At 48.7% G+C, this 18,159-nt stretch overlaps 1 protein-coding gene across 1 annotated transcript in view; it reads right to left on the minus strand.

The window, feature by feature from the left end:
• CACNA1I (calcium voltage-gated channel subunit alpha1 I) overlaps positions 1 to 18,159 on the minus strand; it is a 220,582-nt gene that overhangs the window by 145,773 nt on the left and 56,650 nt on the right. The window contains 2 exon segments of the mRNA XM_027871198.1: positions 4,743 to 4,876; positions 6,076 to 6,187. Of these exon segments, the coding sequence (XP_027726999.1) occupies positions 4,743 to 4,876; positions 6,076 to 6,187 (246 nt within the window).

Consider the following 18,159-nt stretch of genomic DNA (forward strand, 5'->3'; position numbering starts at 1 on the left):
GGATGGATGGATGGATGGATGGATGGATGGATGGATGGATGGATGGACAGACGGACAGACAGACAGACAGAAAGATAGACAGATGGATAGATGGATGGCTACGCAGGAAGATGGGAGGGTGGGTGGATGGACAAACAGACAGATAAATACAGACAGACAGATAGATAGATAGATAAATAGACAGGTAGATAGACAGATAGGTAGATAGGTACATGAGCTGCTTTTCAAAGGAAAAGAAAGATTCTATGAAGTGGAAGGGAAAAGGGAGGGTGTTCCAGGCATGGGGCCCAGCCAGGACAAAGGCATAGAGTTGGGAAGCAGTACCAAATATGAGGACTTCATATATGAAGCCCAGTTTAGTGGGATCAGAGTACAGAAGGGGGAGTAATGAGAACGAGGGAAGGAAAAGGGAATAAAAATATACAGCCTACTCTGTACCAGACACCGGACAAGCATTTCCGTTAAACAGACATTATCTTATTTGATTCTCACAACAACTGTGCAGGTAGGTGCCATTTTACCACTGAGGAAACTGAGGCAAACAGAAATTAAGAGACTTGATCAGAGCCACACAGCTAGTAGGTGTCTGAGGCTGAATTTGAACTTGGGGCCTCCTAAGCCCAGGCCCAGGGCTCTATGTACTGCGGCACCAGCTGCCTCAGTCATGCACGATGAGTCTAGAGAGGCCTTAATAAGCCAAATGGAGTTGACACTTTATCCTAGAGGGAGGAGGGGACACAGCAGAGGTGCCTGAGCAGGAGAGTGCCGCGGGCAGATCCACGCTGGCAGCTGAGCAGCGGAGGGAAAGGAGAGGGGAAGATGAGGCAGGAAGACAGCTGGGAGGCTGCTGCCACGGGAGAGGGAGAAGGAAGCTGGATGTTGGCTGTGTCAACCCAGAGAAGAGAGCAGATGGGAGAGATGGGGTGAAGGCAAGAAGGACGAAATCTGGCCAGTGATTTGAGGTGGGGGGGGGGAGTGAGGAAGGGCACTGAGGCTGGGAGTCTGGAAGGATAGTGGCATCCTCAGCAGCGATAAACTGGGAAGAGCGGAGGGTTGAGAGAAAAGAGAGCTTTTCTGTTTGGGGCAGGTTGAGTTAGGGAGGCTAGCTGCTAAAACCTGGAATGAGGAGACCCACGACCTGCCCCAGGAGTTCTCTCACTGCTTTTTGATGAGGCCTTGGTCAAGGGTAAGCGATGTGGTGTAATGGACAGCGAGCGTGCTGTGTGACCCTGGGAAGATCGCTTAACCTCTCTGTGCTCTAGGCAGTTATCTAAGACTCTCAATGCCTTCACAGAAGGAGTTTCCTGGATCAATCTCTTGGGCAAGTTATATCCACTTTCCTCTGTAAAATGGGGAGGTTGAACTAGTGGAAAGGGGCATCCTGGTCTTAGAACTGGAAGACAGTTTGGGTCCAGGACCCAGCTTAGACACTACTAGCTATGAGACCCTAGACAAGTCAGTTACCTTCCCAGCATCTCAGTAGCGTCATCTGCAAAATTCTGTCATCACAGTACCCTGCACCACTAGGGGTATTGCTTTGAGGAATGTAATTTAAATATGTAACAGACTCTGTTATGGTGGGGGTGGGGGAGGGGAGCACTAAGTTGTTCGATGTTACAGGACATAGGTTCAAATCAGGCCCATATCACCTTCTAATGGGCCTCATCTCCACCTCTTAGTTCCCCCTCCCTCTTCCTTCAAGACCCAGTTCAAACCCCACCTTCTACAGGAGGCCTTCCATGCCCCACCCCCACCCCAGCTATGGCCTTCCCTTCTGGGGTTCCCTTCCACCCACTCTCCATATCTCTTCTGTGCTCCTGATTACATACCTGTTGTCTCCCCCGTTAGACTATGAGCCCCCTGAAGGCAGGGACTGTGTTTTACCTTTCTTTATGTCCCTAATACTTAACACAATGCTTGGCACAGAATAAGCACTTAAAACATGCTGGCTGGCTGGCTGACTTTAGCTCTCAGCTCTAGTTTCCTCATGTAAAATGACAGGACTATACTACATTATTTTTAAGGTCCCATCTAAGAGTGTTTGGGTTTTTTTTTTTAGTTAAAAAAGCAAAAAAAAGGAAGATCTGAGTGATCAGGAAAACAGCTATAACAAAGCCCATGCACTTTTCTCCATAGGAGAGGGGCAGAGTCTATTATGCATAAAATGTAACACTCTTAATTCTCTGGTTTTCCCTAGCAACCTCCAGTCCCCTAACTTACAATACTCTAGATTAAAGGCACTGAGAGAGGCTGCCTGTTTGAAAGAGTCCTATCCAGGGCAGCAAGCACTGGCAGCTGATGGCTAAGGAGGAGACAGAAGAAACCTCAACAACAACAAAAGCCCAGCAGGCAGGAGCCATTCATTGTGGCCATAAATGGATGTACAAAGACCCACACAGCCGTGCTGGTCAATAACTCAGATACAGCTGTGCTGGTCAACAGCTCCCACAGCCCGGGAAGAGTCATTATATTAAGGTCTATAGTATAACTATGGACATTCAGAGGGATGACTCTGAATCATCAAGAAAAGGTTAAAATCTATGTTCCATATAATCTGTCTACTAAGGCAGGGAAGCGAATAAACATTTTTAAAAGATTTCCATAAGACATGGTTGAAACTTTCAATATTTCTTCATCGGAAGCTTTGGTTATTGTGAAGTTTCACTTCTATGGAATACCTCGTGCCCCTCAGAAGCTAGATCAATGACAGTGCTGCAAAGGAGCTTTTGACTGGCATGCCTGTATGCACCTGCACAGACCCGCTGTCAAAAAAAACACTCGCCTTAGAACCAGCTGCTTCACTTACTGCGTGACTTTGAACAAGTCCCCTCCTCTGGACTTTAGTTAAATAATCGTCCTCGTGTTGGACTGGATTATCTCAGGGGGTCCTTCCCAGCTGTGACAGACATTCTGTGAGTCCACAGGAGGCAGAGAAAGATAGCGCTCTGGCTGTTACCAGATGATAAGAAGTCATATTTCTATAACCCTTTAAGGTTTAGCAGGGGTGGGGAACCTGGGGCCTTGAGGCCACATGCAGCCCTCTAGGTCCTCAAGTGTGGCCCTCTGACTGAATCCAAACTTCACAGAACAGTTCTCCACCCCTGGTTTATGGTATATGTACTTCCCTTACAATTGTCCTTTGGAAAAGAGGGCGCAAGTTCGATTATTACCAAACAGAGACTGAGAGAGAAGGTAAGTGATTAGCCCAAGGTCACACAGACATTAAAGTGGCAGGATTTTAATTCAAGTCTCCTGACTCCAAACCCTTTTGGACTAATGCAAGTAGCTTCTCATCTAGAATGAATCAAACAACAAATCTAGAAACCTTCTAGATTTCACTAGCAGAATGTCTGAGTGGGGAGGGACTTCAAATACCACCCTTCCTTACTCTGCCACTTACAACTACCTGTGTGATCTTAGGCAAATCACTTTCCCTTTCTGGGCATCAGTTTCCTCATCTATAAAAAGTACTAGAAGGCTTCTGAGGTCTGTCCCAGATCAGGATCTAGGACCCCATGATCATCTTATAGAACCAGAATCTGAACTGGGATCTCCTCCATGAAATCTCTGACAAATATTTGAATACCTCCAGTGACAAAGAGCTCACCACCTAACGAGACAGTCCATTGACTCTGGGACAGCTCTGAGTGTCAGGAAGCTTTGCCCAATACCTGGTTCTGCCTTCTGGGCCTAAGAAGAACAAGGCTAACATCTCCTTGTGACCACCCTTCAAGGGCCTGAAGACAGCTTGGATCCTCGCTGAGCCTTCAAACGGAATGTCAGTGGCGTAGCTTCCAGTCTCCTGCCTCTATACACTCGTCAGTCTATCGGTGTTCTTCCTAAAACGTATTATTCTGAATGGACTCAAATACTCAAGATGTGGGACGACAAGGAAAGAGAAGGACAGCACTCTCAGCTCCATCCTTCCGGACTCTTGTTCTTTTTAATACAGCCTAAGATCAAATTCACTTGCCAGACTGTCTGTATGATCAATAAACTGCTGACTCATACGGAACTTGGGGTCCACTGGGACTCCCATCTCTCTCTCTCTCTCTCTCTCTCTCTCTCTCTCTCTCTCTCTCTCTCCCTCCCTCCCTCCCTCTCTCTCAGCAACAGGGGTTAAGTGACTTGCCCAGGGTCACACAGCTAGCAAGTGTCTAAGGCCAAATTTGAACTCAGGTCTTCCCGACTCCAGGGTCGTTGCTCTAGCCACTGCACCACCTAGCCGCCCCATCTCCCATCTCTTTTTCACAAGAATGCCGTCTACCCTTTCCTCCCTACCATGTACCTGGGCTGGAGTCAAAGCATTCTTTGAATCCAACCAGAACAGGATTGATGAATGCCCTTGTGACAGGACCCGTACAGTGTCAGTTTACAATAAGACGGTTGAGACCTTGTAGCCAAATCTCTCTTACATCCCTCAGCTCATCATCTGTTTATAGCATCTTTACGGCACTCACTGCCCCTATAACACTGTTTCACCTAAAGTCCTATTTTCTTGAAACCAGCTAATGCTCAGTAGGCTCCCCCCTCCCCACACAGCCACACGGCAAGAAGCAGATGTCCTCAGCTTTACGTTCCTCACTGGTCTCTAATCATTCCACAGTTGCCAAAAAAGGGCAAGGATCAGTTATTCAATCAACAAGCCCCCCTGGCCCGGCCTGGCCTTCCTCCCCCTTCCAACCCCCAGCCCCAGCCACCATCTCTGTCCAGGCAGAGGGACCAGTAGCCCCGAGACCTACCCAGCCATCACAATGAAGAAATCCAGCCGATTCCAGGTGTCCCCCAGGTAACACTTCCTTCCGAAAATCCCCAGGGCCACCATCTTCAGCACCATCTCCATGGCAAAGAAGATGAAGATGAAGTCATCAAATACCTGCAGGGGTGAAGGGTGACAGGGAGGAGACAATCAGGGGAGAGGCGTGAGTGAAGGTCAGAGCAGCCCCAGCCCAGAAGATGGAGAGTGGAGCAGGGTGGGAAGCCCCGGGAGGAACCAGGGCCAACCACAGCAGCCCTCTGCCTGCTTAGGCTCCCGGCCTGTGCTTTCCTCACTCTCGGGGGAAAGGCAGCAATCACTAACTCCAGGATTCTGCAGGGCTGAGGTCAGTCTGCCTGGGGTCCATGCTTCTGCCTCATGCCAGAACATCCCCTGCCCCTATTCCCTGCCCATCCTGGGCCCCGGCACTGTGCTCCTCAGGCCTGCGCACCGTGCCAGGCTCACAGGGTCCTGCATTCCCAGCTACAAGACTGTAACTTCCTTGAGGGCAGGGAGCAGGTCACTCCTCATCTTTGTATATCCCCAGTAAGAACCCCAGGCTCCTGAAGTGCTTGGGGATGAGGCAGTCAAATTGGGTGGCCTCTACATCTAGCCCCTTACAGATCAAGTCTCTGATCCTATGATCCTGCCTATGTGACCTTGGACAAGTCACTTAACTGTCCTGGGTCTTAGTTTCTCCAACTGTAAAGTGAGAAGATCACCTCTGAAGTCCCTTGCAGCTCCAGATCTAAGGTCCCATTACCTGTCATATCATTCCAGTACCCAGTGCAGGTCTATGCGCACAGTAGGTGCTTAATAACTATTGAATTGAATTGAACAGTTTGTTTACTGCTAGAAAGGAGACAGGTTTTCTTAATCCCTTAATCTGTCCCCTCCTTCTGACCTCCCGCCTAGCACAGGAGTGTTGCTGTTCAGTCGTTTTCAGTCACATCCAACTCTTCATGACCCCATCCGGGGTGGTTTCCCATTTCCTTCTCCAGCTCATTTTACAGATGAGGAAACTGAGGCAAACAGGGTTCAGTGACCTGCCCAGGGTCACCCAGTTTGTAAGTGTCTAAGGTCAAATTTGAACTCAGGTCTTCCTGACTCCAGGCCACTGGGCCACCAAGCTGCCCTTAAGCACAGGCTTAGAGCTCTTTAAATATAAGTGAGTGATGAGGAAGTGGGCTTATCTCCCACCCTAGCCTCCCCTCCCCCGATAAAGTCCTGTTGCCCTGTGTAGGTGGGACACCCGCGCCATGCCCTGGTTCTGTGGCCCAGCATCCAGTGATCAAGCAAGCCTGGGAGGTCAACTTTACCTGCAGGATCTTGCAGCGGTCAGACAGACAGTCCATGTCGTCACATGGCTGGTACATGCCCAGGGTGACACAGTTGAGAAGAATCACCAGCATGCTGACACACTCAAACCACGTGCAGAGGGCGCAACGTCAAGGAAGACATAGTTGGAACGGACCCTTGGACATTACAGAGTCCTCTCCCCCATGCCCGGGGCTTAGGAGCCCTCCTACCCAGTCTAAATACTTCTTTAGCCCCCATCCCTGGGATTAGGACCATTGAAAGTGGAAAACAGTCAGGCAGAAATTTGGTTTAGACAAGTATCTTACAGCACTTACTAAAATGAGCTCCACATGGCGACATGACCTAAAAATAAAAAGTTTTATCACAAAAATTACAGAACAAAAACATGACCTACTCAAAATGATGAAAAATAAGGGATAAAGTTGATCCTAAAAGACAAGGGAGACAGTTTTAATTAGACATAATTAAAGGCCTTTCCCAGAACAGAATCAAAGCAGATAGAATCAAAAAAATGTTGGAGAAAAAAACCCTTTGCATCAAATCTCACAGATATAACACTGATATTCAAGAAATGCAGGGAGTTGATATAAATACATGTGACATGGAGTCATGCTCTAATACAGAAATTGTCAAAGGATATGAATGCTTTTCAAAAGAACCACAAATTATAAATGATTGTATGAAAACATCTCACATACCTAATAAGGAGAAAATAGCAATGGAAAAGGCTTTTTAATTCAGGGGATCTTGGGCTCTAAAGGACAGATGGGCCTTCGAGATCACCTAGTTCCAACTCCTCCTTTTACAAATGGGGAAAAAGGAAGACCAGAGAGGGCAAAAGACTTGCCCCAAGCGATAGAGAACTAAGTACTGCTGTTCAGTCGTTTCAACTGCATCTGACTCTCTGTGACCGCATCTGGGCTTTTCTTGGCAAAGATCCCAGAGTGGTTTGCCATATTCTCCTCCAGCTCATTTTACAGATGAGGAAACTGAGGCAAATAGGGTGAAGTGACCTGCCTAGGGCCATACAACTATTAAGAGTGTGAGGTCAGATTGGAACTCAAGTCTTCCTGACTCCAGGCCTGAGACTCTGTCCACTGAGCCACCTAGCTTCCCACAGTAGTAAGTAGGACCATAGATTTCAAGACAGAAAGGACCTTCAAGGCTAACTAGCCCAATCCCCTCATTTTACAGATAAGGAAGCTAAAGCCCAGAGAGGCAAAGGCCCAAGACCACACTATCATGGAGACAGGATTTGAACCCAAGACCTCTGACTCTAGGGCTCTTCTCAATGTATAATGGTGGGACTTGAAGCCGGGCCTCTGGCTCTTCCCGCTGCACTGAGTGGAGCGAACGCCGCAGGGCTCGTCCCTAGGCACACATTTTAGAGGCCCACAGTGCCAGTGAATTCCATCCATCTTCCTCCATAGACATGTCCTTGGCCTGGGGCACGTGGGAGAGGCACTTGGCTTTCAGGGCATCTGGGCTTTGGGCTCCTCCACTGACTCCTGCCTGCGTTAGTCAGCTACCTCCCCACCTGTACCGTAGATAAGCCCTGCACGAGAGAGCCCTCCATTACGGCCCTCTGCAGCCCGAGTGCTCTCGGTGGGTCCCTGACTGCTGCAGGGCCCAGGAATCCTCCATGCCTCACCCTGCTCTGCGAGGGCAGAGGCAGCAAAGACGCAATCCTGGTCAGACCCCACCAGGACCATCGGATTCAGTGAGGCGGACAAGAGGAGTGAATGGTTCCAGAGGGGCAGACCTGGATTCCAGGTCGCTGACTGAATTCTGTCTTGCCTCCTGCCTCTAGGTCCCTTCCAACTCTGTTACTGCATGAGCCTAAGATATGGAGGCCACTTCATGCACAGCTAGGAAGGCATTGGGACAGAATGACGACAGCTCTGGCCTCGGGGGAGAAAAGGCCTGGCTCTAAAATCCTGGATCTACCATGTTGTATGATCTTGGCCAAGTCACCTTCATTCCTCTGAGCTCTGGTTTCTTATCTAAAAAATGGTGGCTGGGGCAGCTAGGTGGTACAGTGAATAGAGTCAGGAAGACCTTAGTTCAAATTCAGCCTCAGACACTTGACACTAGTTGTGTGACCTTGGGCAAGTCACTTAACCCCGACTGCCTCACTTAAAAAAAAAACCAAAAATGGTGGCAATGATGCCGATAAATGTTGACAATGAATAATGCCCACCTCATGGGAGTGATTGAGGTCTAAAGAAGGTAATGGGAATGAAAAGGAGATGTCAGTAAGTCTCTGTAATCACTGGGATATGATCACTGTCTTCAGATATTGAGCAAACCACCACTCTCTTCCCTGGATCTCATTTTCCCCCTTTGTAAAATGAGGGGGGTGGGGCTAGATCACCTCCAAGGGTCTTCCTGACTCTCTGATGGTCTCTATTTGGCGACTGAGCTGTGCAGAATGTGTAGTCTCAGGACCTGAATTCTAATCCCAACTGTGTGACTTTAGGCAAGCCATTTCTCCTTCTCTGGGCCTCAGTTTACATAGGAGAATCTATAAACTGTGGGGTTTGGACTAGATGCCCTGTGTCGGTGCCTCTCTCCGGGTCACTCTACCTTTCTCTGGGCCTCTTTTTGTCTCCCTATCTCTCTGGTTATCTTTGGATCTTTCCCTGGGACTCTCTTTGTCTCTATCTCACTCTCCTTGTCGGTATCTCTGTATTTCTGTATTTCTGTATTTCTCTCTCTCTCTCTCTCTCTCTCTCTCTCTCTCTCTCTCTCTCTCTCTCTCCACCTCAGTCTCTGCATCCCTCTGCATTGATCTCTGTCTCACTTCCTCCCTGCCTCAGTCTCCCTCCATCCTTTCGTTTTCCTCTGTCTCTGGGCCTCTTGACTCTAGCCTCCCCACCCCACCCTCATTTCTCTTTTTCTGCCTGGTTTGAAAGCATCACCAAAGTCAAAAGCAGCTCAAAGGCACCACAGGCCAGTGCCCACTAATCGCCAGCCCAGGGCTACAGGGGCGGGGATGAATGAGGGCCAAGGAGAATGAGCCTGGCCTGCCTTGCTGGGTAATGAGCACCGAGTGCGTGTGTGGGAGGACGGGAGCAGTGGCTGGCCCTGAGCTCCCTCCAAGTCTGTCTCCTGCAGTCCTGTACCTGCCAGCCTCAGGCGCTAACTCTCTTTCTCTGTTTTCCCATAAGCACTAACTCCCCCCTCCCCTCCAATGCTGGACACTATCCGCTTCAGTATTCCACAGCCAGGAGCTAATTAAACACGGTATAAACATTTGCTTTTATGACGCAGGGAAGACTAGTGCCTTAACTTTGCCAAAAGCCTTCCCTGGACTGGATTGGACTGGGCTGGATTCCATCCTGCGGGGTGAGAGGACCATGGGTTAGCTGAGGCGGGACAGCTATTGCTACCAGCGATTGGCCAAAGAAGCCTTCCCTCTACCCAAAAAGTCAGCTAAGGATTTGCCCCAAATGGAGGCCAATTCAATTAAATTAGTCCACAATCATTTATTAAGCACCTACTGTGTGTCAGGCAGTGTGGTAAGCACTAGGGACACAGGGACAAAAGTTAAACACATATTCATATACATATATTCCATGGAGACCACAACAAGCATTGATTAAGCACCTACTGTGTGCAGGGCACCGTTGCTCCTGCCAGGAGAGAAGGGCAGTTTAGCTAAGACCTAGCCTCATGGTGGGAAATGAGATCAAGGCAGATGATTACATAGATAATTATAACAAGCACCATGGAGAAGTTGAGGGAGGCTGGTATTAATCGAAGAAATCAGGGAAGGCTTCCTGGAGAAGGCAGCAACGGAGCTGGGCTTTAAAGGATGCACGAGAGTCCAAAAGGGAGAGGAGAGACGGCACACGCAAGGCCAGGGGGGCAATGTCTCAGCCAAGTCAGACCCATTCCCCTGGATGCCAGGCCCCTAGACAGCTCTAAGACAAGGAAACCCATATGGAAAAGTAGAATCAGGGCCAGGGAGTCCGAACCTATCCTTTTACAGATGAGGAAACTGAGGCACAAAGTTACTGAGGGTTAGAGATGCTAAATCACTTGCTTGGGGCCAAACAGCTAGCAAACACCTGAGGGGGGATTTGAACACAGGCCCTCGAGCTAGGTGGCATGGTGGGTAGAGCGCAGGGCCTGGAGTCAGGAAGACTCATCTTCCTGAGTTTAAATCCAGCCTCAGACAGTAGCTGTATGACCCCGGGCAAGTCACTTAGCCTTTTTGCCTCAGTTTCCTCATCTGTAAAATGAGCTGGAAAAGGAAATGGCAAACCATTCTAGTATCTTTGCCAAGAAAACCCCAGATGGGGTCATGAAGAAGAATTGGACATATCCGAACAAGACCCTGGGCAAGTCACTTAACCTGTTTGCCTCAGTTTCCTCATCTACAAAATGAGCTAGAGAAGAAAATGGCAAACTACTCCAGTATCTCTGCCAAGAAATCCTCAAATGGGGTCACAAAGAATCAGACATGACTGAACAACAACAAAAACTCTAACTCCAAAGATAATGTCCCAGCCCTCCTGTCTCCTGGGACCCCCAGACTTGCCCACTCAATTCCCACGGTGACATGCTCTACTCTCTGACATTCTCATTTCTAAGGCTCTAATCAGCTCTGCCATTCTCTGGTCTGTAGCTTAAGGTTCCTGCCTGCTCTGACATTCTCTGTTCTCCCAACTCTGACATTCCAGGATTCAGAGCTCTGGGGATGACGCAGTTGCAATATCTCAGCACCACATGCTGTCCATAAGAATGGGTCTGACTGCCAGGCAGGGAGGAAGCCCTCAGACACTTAGGATTTAGAGCTGGGAAGGGGCTTAAGACAGTGAGCGTCAGAACTGGGGGGGGGGGGGGCAGAGACCACCAAAGTCCAATGCCCTCGTTCTGCAGAGGAGGAAACTGAGGCAGGCCTTCAGTATGCAGCTGGATGCCTCACCGGTCAGGGATGCCTCGTGGGAAGGATTCCTTCACTAGGTTGGAAGGATGGCCTGGGATGACTTTGAGAGCACCTTTCAACTCCAGAGTTGCTGGTTTCTCTGTTCTCTGGGGGAATGTCACACCTGACTTCAAGGTTTCTAGAAAGATCTCAGAACCTCAACCCAGGACTGTCTCACGCTTATTTGTTCTCATTTGTTCTCAGTTCAGAGATGGAATGCATCTTAGAGAGCATCTAGGACCCCTCACTCCATTTCACCGATTGGGAAACTGAGGCTCAGAGAGGAGAAATCGCTTACCCAAGGTCACAAGGTAAGCCAGTGGCAGAACTGGGATGGTAACTCAGGCCTTCTGACTCCTGTTCAAGTCTGATTTCCCATGCCAGCCCACACCCAGTGATTTCTGCTTTCACCCTGATTACCATCATCAGAGGATATTGGGAGGAGGGAGTACGTCTCCTTTCTGTCACTCATACTTCCAAAGTCCTTCATGTACAACAGAGCGCCACGGCAGCCTGATAGACTCAGGCTCATGTCTCAGCCTCTGCCCCTGGCTGTTTGCACGACCCTGGGCAAGTCACAGCAGTTTTCAGTGCCCCAGATGACTCGCTATAAGTTGTAAAGAAGGTGCCAGTCTTCATTGGCAAAGAGAGTTTACTCATTTGGGAGGAACCAGGCCAGCCTCTGTCCCTCTCCCCATCTTTGATACACATCCTAATAACAGCTGCCCATTGTAAGGTCTGCGAAACACTTCCCTGAGTTTGGTGGTACAAGTAGTATTAACCCCACTGTACAGAGGAGGAATCTGAGGCCCAAAGAGAGAAAGGGACTTGCTCAAGGTCACACTGCTGGTTAGTTGCAGAGCTTGGACTTGAGCCCAAGTTTCTGAAGTTCACAGCTAGAGCTAAGGAAGGAGGGAGGGAGGAAGGAGGAAAGGAGGAAAGGAAGGAATGAGGAAAAGAGGGAAGGAGGAAGGAAGGGAGGGAGGAAGGGAGGGAGGGAGGAGGAAAGGAAGGAAGGAGGAAAAGAGGAAAAGAAGGAAGCGAGGGAGGAAAGGAAGATAAAAATACAAGGAACCATGCTATACACTGGGAATGCAGACAAAATAGAGCCCATTTCTACTCTCCCAGAGAGTATAATGTGTCACCACAAGAACATATAAGCTAATTTAAGAAGGGAAAATGCACCAGCAACTAGAGGGTCAGGAAGGGCTTCCTGTAGGAGGTGGCATTGGAACTTGGCTCTTCGGGAAGCTCGGGGTTCTAAGGGCTGAAGGAGGTCCAAGAGCACAGTCCAGGTGCTGTCAGCAACCCATGGGAAGGCACACAGGTGGGAGATTGCAGGCTGAGCTCACCAACAACCAGCAGGACTCATTTGGCAGAAACACAGGTTGGGGCAAGTAAAGTCAATTGAGCTGGGAAAGGTGATCTTGCAGGCCCCTCTCAGGCCTCATCGTTCAGCAGCTTGGGATCTGATGACACCGCCTGAGAATAAATCCTCCCCTTGTGTTTTAAAAGGTCCCATTATCTGGAGTTTCCTGAGGGGGGTCCTTGAACCTCCTGTTCCTACCCCCAGCCATGGTGGGCCTTGGTCACCCAGGATCCACAGCCTCCTGCTGCCCCATTTCCAGGCTCTCCTCTCCTGCACCTTCCGACTTCCTCCTGGCTTCTCGGATTAACTCCCACCCACCCCCCACAATCTCCCACTCCTTCACTTTGTCCCTTCCCGTTCAGCCTCTTCCCTCCTCCCCAACGAGTCACAAGCCAGTGATTAATTGTGAAAGCTGCCAAAGCCCTTTGCAGAATCTGCAGCAGGCAGACACTAGTTTCATTATTAATTAACTTCTCTGAAGTTCAAACATTCTAATTACAAATGAACTTTCTCCTTCTTACCCCCCCTCCTACCTCCTTTCTCCCCTCCCTTCTCTCTCTCTCTCTCTCTCTCTCTCTCTCTCTCTCTCTCTCTCTACCTCTCTCTCTCCCTCTCTCTCTCTCTCTCTCCTCTCCCTCTTTTCTCTCCTCTCTTTTTCTCTCCTCTCTGTCTCTCCCTCTGTCTCTCTCTTTTTTCTGTCAGTCTCTGTCTCCCTTTCCTCTTCTCTCTCTTCTCCTTTCCTCTTGCCCTTTCTCTGTCCTCTGCCTCATTCTTTCTCTTCTGTTTTCCTCTTTTTCCTTTTCATCCTTTCCCCCATTCCCTTTGTGTTCCCCTCCTCTCTCTCTCTCATTACCAGCATGGGCGTCTTTTCAGAATCATCCACTGTCTTTGGATGGTCAGATCACCCACTGATCAGAGCAAAGAGCAGAATCAACCCCCAAGAAGCTGAGAAGACATTGTGTACAATTCTGCCAGCTCCTACCCAACCTACTTACATGGAATAGAGGCCTGACAACTGACTGGCGCTCTAGGACTTGTACATTCAAGGGAGAGATGAGATTTCCTCACAGCCCTGAGAGCAATTTGAACTAATGCAATCTTGGAGCAAGAAGGAAGAAGTGTCACATCTGGGAGGTTTCCAAGAGACACAGAACCTCCAAGAGAACACTCAGAGAAGGCCCCTCCTGGGGCCTAATAAGCAGAACTGGCAATGTTGGTGGCACCAGAACAACAAACAGAAAAACCCAAAGGAAAAGCAGAAGGCCAGGCTGCTGAGAGAGGGTGGTGGGAAAAGAGAAATGGATGAAGGCTGGTCCCTGGGTTTCTGCAAGTTTCTCAGAACAGCCCCCCCCCCCCCCGCCGCTGAGGCCACCTGGAAGGTCCTCCCTTCAAAGGAAGTTCTCAAAAGGTGGCTGCTCTTTCCTCAACTTCCCCTTCCTGCACCTGCCTGATAACACGCATTGGAATGTGCCCTACCTGGAATTTTGACCCCACGTTTTTCAGTGAGAGTATTTTTTTGCCTACCCCTGCCCTAGGCATTTAGGATAGGGAGGCAGAAGCCAAAAGCACAAGATGTGGCCCCATTTCCTCGTGTCGTCGATGGGGAAGGGAAGACAGGACACACTCGTGTAAAAACGTTCTTTTTAATTAGCTCACAGTTCACACCAAGCAAGCAGTCGATGCCCCCAGGGCCTAGTGAGTGGGACAGACAGTCAGTGCTGAGGAGTTCTGAGTATGAGAGAAAGATGACTGGGGACTGGTGGTCAGAGGTGGCTTCCTGGAAGAAGTGGGCCTGAAGCAGGGTCCTGAAGGTTGAGGAAATCTGGATGAGAGCTTGGCTGTGGTGGGGCTGGAATGATGACTTTATCTACAGGAGTTCTACTCATCCAGTTTCCTGAGACCCTTTCAAACCCTTTTGAACCCTTGCTGGGTTGAAATCATGGTTCTGCCACCTGCTGCTTATCACTCCCCAATTCGGAGCCTCAATTTCCCCATGTGTACAACAAGGGGATTTGAATAGATACTCCGAGGGTCCCTTCTAGAGCCAAATCCTATGATCTATAAGGCCAAGGGGAGTCAACCTCTTAGAGACATGGGTGGGGAAGGGGGATGCCTTTAAAGCACATGAGAATCAACACAGATAAGGAACTGGCCTGAGAGCCAAAAAGACCTGGGTTCAAGTCCTGCTGCTCTCTTTCGTGTGTCAAAAAACACGAAGCAACATGAGTCGCTCGTCTATTGGGTAACAATGAAACAAATCATGGAAGGCGAATATTGTTCACAAGGAATAACAAAAGGGATGGTGGCAGAGAAATATGGGAAGATTTGTATGAACTGATGCAGAGTGAAATGAGCAGAAGCAGGAAAAGTTTCTACAAACATGACTCTGAAAGACTTAGGAGTTCTGTTCAATGCAATGAGCAATCACACTGCAGAGAGCCACCAACAAGGCACGTGGATGACCCAGAGATGTCAACAGCTGGCCTGACAAATGCTGGAGCTCCCTCCTCCCCAGATGCCTGCCCCACTCCCTCCTGGACTCCACCCTCCCAGGACCCTGTTTGCTCCCAACTAATCCAAGACAAATGGGATCATGTTAATAAAGATGGTGACTCTGATAAGAATTCACATTTCTGTAGTGCTTTATTGTGACAAAAGGCTTTCCTCACAACTCTGTAAAGTGGGGTAGTGTGCAGATTATTATCCCCATTGAAGATGAGGAAACTGAGGCCCAGAGATGGCAGGTGACAGGAATGTCTGAGCAGAGCCTAGAATCTAGATCTTGTGAAACTCAGACCAAAACCCTTCTCCCCAGTCTCCTGCCTGCCGGGCATCTCTGCCTATATAGGCCATAGGTCTCTCAAACCCTAGTGCAGCTAGGTGGTGCTGTAGTGGATAGAGTGCCAGGCCTGGAGCCAAGAAGACTCATCTTCATGAGTTCAAATCCAGCCTCAGACACTATTTGACCCTGGGAAAGTCACTTCACCTTGTTTGCCTCAGTTTCCTCATCTGTAAAATGAGCTGGAGAAGGAAATAGCAAACCACTCCAGTATCTTTGCCAAGAAAAAACCGCAAACAGGGACATGAAGAGTTAGATATGGGGGCAGCTAGGTGGCACAGTGGATAGAGCACCAGCCCTAGATTCAGGAGGACCTGAGTTCAAATCTGGCCTCAGACACATAACACTTACTAGCTGTGTGACTTTGGGCAGGTCACTTAACCCCACTGCCTAGCCAAATAAATAAATAAAAATTAAAATATAAATAAATAAATGAGTTAGATAAGACTGAAACGACTGAACAACAGCAAACTCCCTAACCCAACCTGTTAAAAACTAGCTCAGAGCTTTTCCCATCAACCTGCCCCTTCTCCAAACTTCTCTGTTTCTGTTGAGGGTACAGCCATTCTTTGAGTCATCTGGGACTGAAGCCTCAGGAGTCATGCTTGGCTCTTCCTTCTTCTCCTACATCCAATGGGTTTTCCTGGGTCGTGGCTCCTACCTTCCCAGTGTCTCTCACAACCGTCCCCTCCTCTCCACTGGCACAGCCACCATCCTAGTCCAGGGCCTCATCACCTCTCACCTCGATGGTTGAATCACGTCCTCCTTGGTCTCCCTGCCTCCAGTCCCTCCTCTCTCCAATCCATCCCATACATAGCTAGCTTCACAGGCCACTCCCTGCTCATAAAGTATGGGGTTCTCTATTGCCTCTAAGATGGTAATTAATACTATTGATGGTCCGATTCAAGCCTATCCATTCCCTTCCACACACTATTTTGTTGTTCAGTCATTTCAGTAGTGTCTGACTCTTTGGGGTTTTCTTGGCAACGATACTGGCATGGTTTGCCACCTCCTTCTCTATCACACACTCTACCTTCCAGTGAAACTGCTCCACTAACTTGACATCCCATCTCCCACCTCCCTGCTTTTGCACAGGTTGTACCTTGTGCCTGGAACGTACTCCCTCCTCATGTCCACATCTTAAAATATTTAGAAGCTTTGAGGGTCTGCTCAGGGGCCACCTCCTACTATAGGAAGTCTTTCCTCTCCCTCCTAGTTGTTAGTACTCTTACCTTCCTCTGATTACATTTTAATTATTTATTTGTGTAAATGTTTTATCAACATTAATAGCAAGCAAACTTCTTGAAGGCTGGGACTATATTTTTGCTTTCCTTTTTTGTCCCTTGGACTTAGTACAGCACCTGGCACATAGTAGGTACCTTAATTTAGCTCCTTAAGCTGAATTAAACTGTACACCACTGCTGCCTCTTAGTGGCTGATAACAATTCATTATAATTAGAGCTAACATTCATATAGACCTTCATGGTTTGCAATGTGCTTTTCACGTTATATCATTTGATTCTTAAGATAGCTTTGTGAGGTCAGTGCTATCCTTATCTCCATTTTACAAATGAGGAGACTAAGGCTGGTAGAGGTTAAGGCAGCCGATACAATTGCTGGACAGCTCCTTTTATACTGAGCCAAAATGGGCCTCTCTGCAGCTTCTACTTTTTCTCCTTAATAAAGGCTTAATAATCACTGAATGGGCACTGCCTCAGTCAAATAGACCTGTTAAAGACTTCAGCTTGAAAAGGCCAAGGTCCCCCACTGCATCCCGGGCCATCTCCAGTCATCCTGATTCACATCTAGCCACCGGACCCAGATAGCTCCAGAGGAGAAAGTGAGGCTGGTGATCCTGCACAGCCCTCCCTCACTCAAACCAATTCATTTGCAAGTCATAGCATCACCTCCCTGATGGTATGGTCCTCTTTGAACAATGATCAATAGCAACCTTTTCTCCTGGTTTTGTCCTCAGGGTCCAAGCAGAGAAAAGCTAATCCCTCTTCTGATTTCAGGCACTTGAAGATGATGATGATGATGATGATGATTACCATCACCATCACCATCACCATCACCATCATCATCATCATCACCATCACACAGCAGTCCATTTCCTCTTTTGGACAGGTCTAATTATTAGGAAGTTCTTAATTCTATTGGGCCCAAATCTGCCTCTTTGCAACTTCCCACCACGATCCTAGCTCTGTCCTCCGGGGCCAAGGAGAACAATCCCGGCCCCTCTTCCAAACGAGGGCCCTTCCAGTATTTATAGTCCCAACTCTCATGCTTTTCCCCAAGCCTTCTCATCTCCAGGCTAACCAGCCCTAGTTCCTTCAGCTGAGCCTGGCATGGGCCAGTTTCAAGTCCCATCCTCTCCAACCTCAGTGAGTCTGACCTCCGACTGGGAGACTGTGGGGCAGGGAGGGGCATCGAGGCTCCTTTGACCAAGTCACTTTCCGTTGGGGGCCTCAGTTTCTTTTTCTATAAAGTAAATGAGGACCTGATGACCTCTGAGGTGCCTTCCAGCTCTAAATCCATAAGCTTCTCATCCCTGTGCCGTCTTCACAGTGCGTTCACAGGTGCTTGTCTGCAGAGGTGTGCTGGTAAACGTTTAACAACCGGCTCTGTGTTTGTGTGTATATGTGTATGAGAGAGAGAGGGGGAGAGGGAGAGAGAAAGAGACAGAGACAGAGAGAGAGAGAGAGGGAGAGAGGGAGAGAGAGGGAGAGAGAGAGAGAAAGAGAGGGGGAGAGAGAGAGAGAGAGAGAGAGGGAGAGAGAGAGAGAGAGAGAGCGCACTACACTTTTAAGTTTCATCTGTAATATTAATGTTTTTTTTCATCACTTTCTTAAATCTAGACAATCAAAAATACAATCAATCACACCCTGGATACTCTGTGTGTGTGTGTGTGTGTGTGTGTGTGTGTGTGTGTGTGTGTGTGT

This window comes from Vombatus ursinus, unplaced genomic scaffold (assembly GCF_900497805.2).
Source record: "Vombatus ursinus unplaced genomic scaffold, bare-nosed wombat genome assembly UNPS02003292.1, whole genome shotgun sequence".
Taxonomy (NCBI): domain Eukaryota; kingdom Metazoa; phylum Chordata; class Mammalia; order Diprotodontia; family Vombatidae; genus Vombatus; species Vombatus ursinus.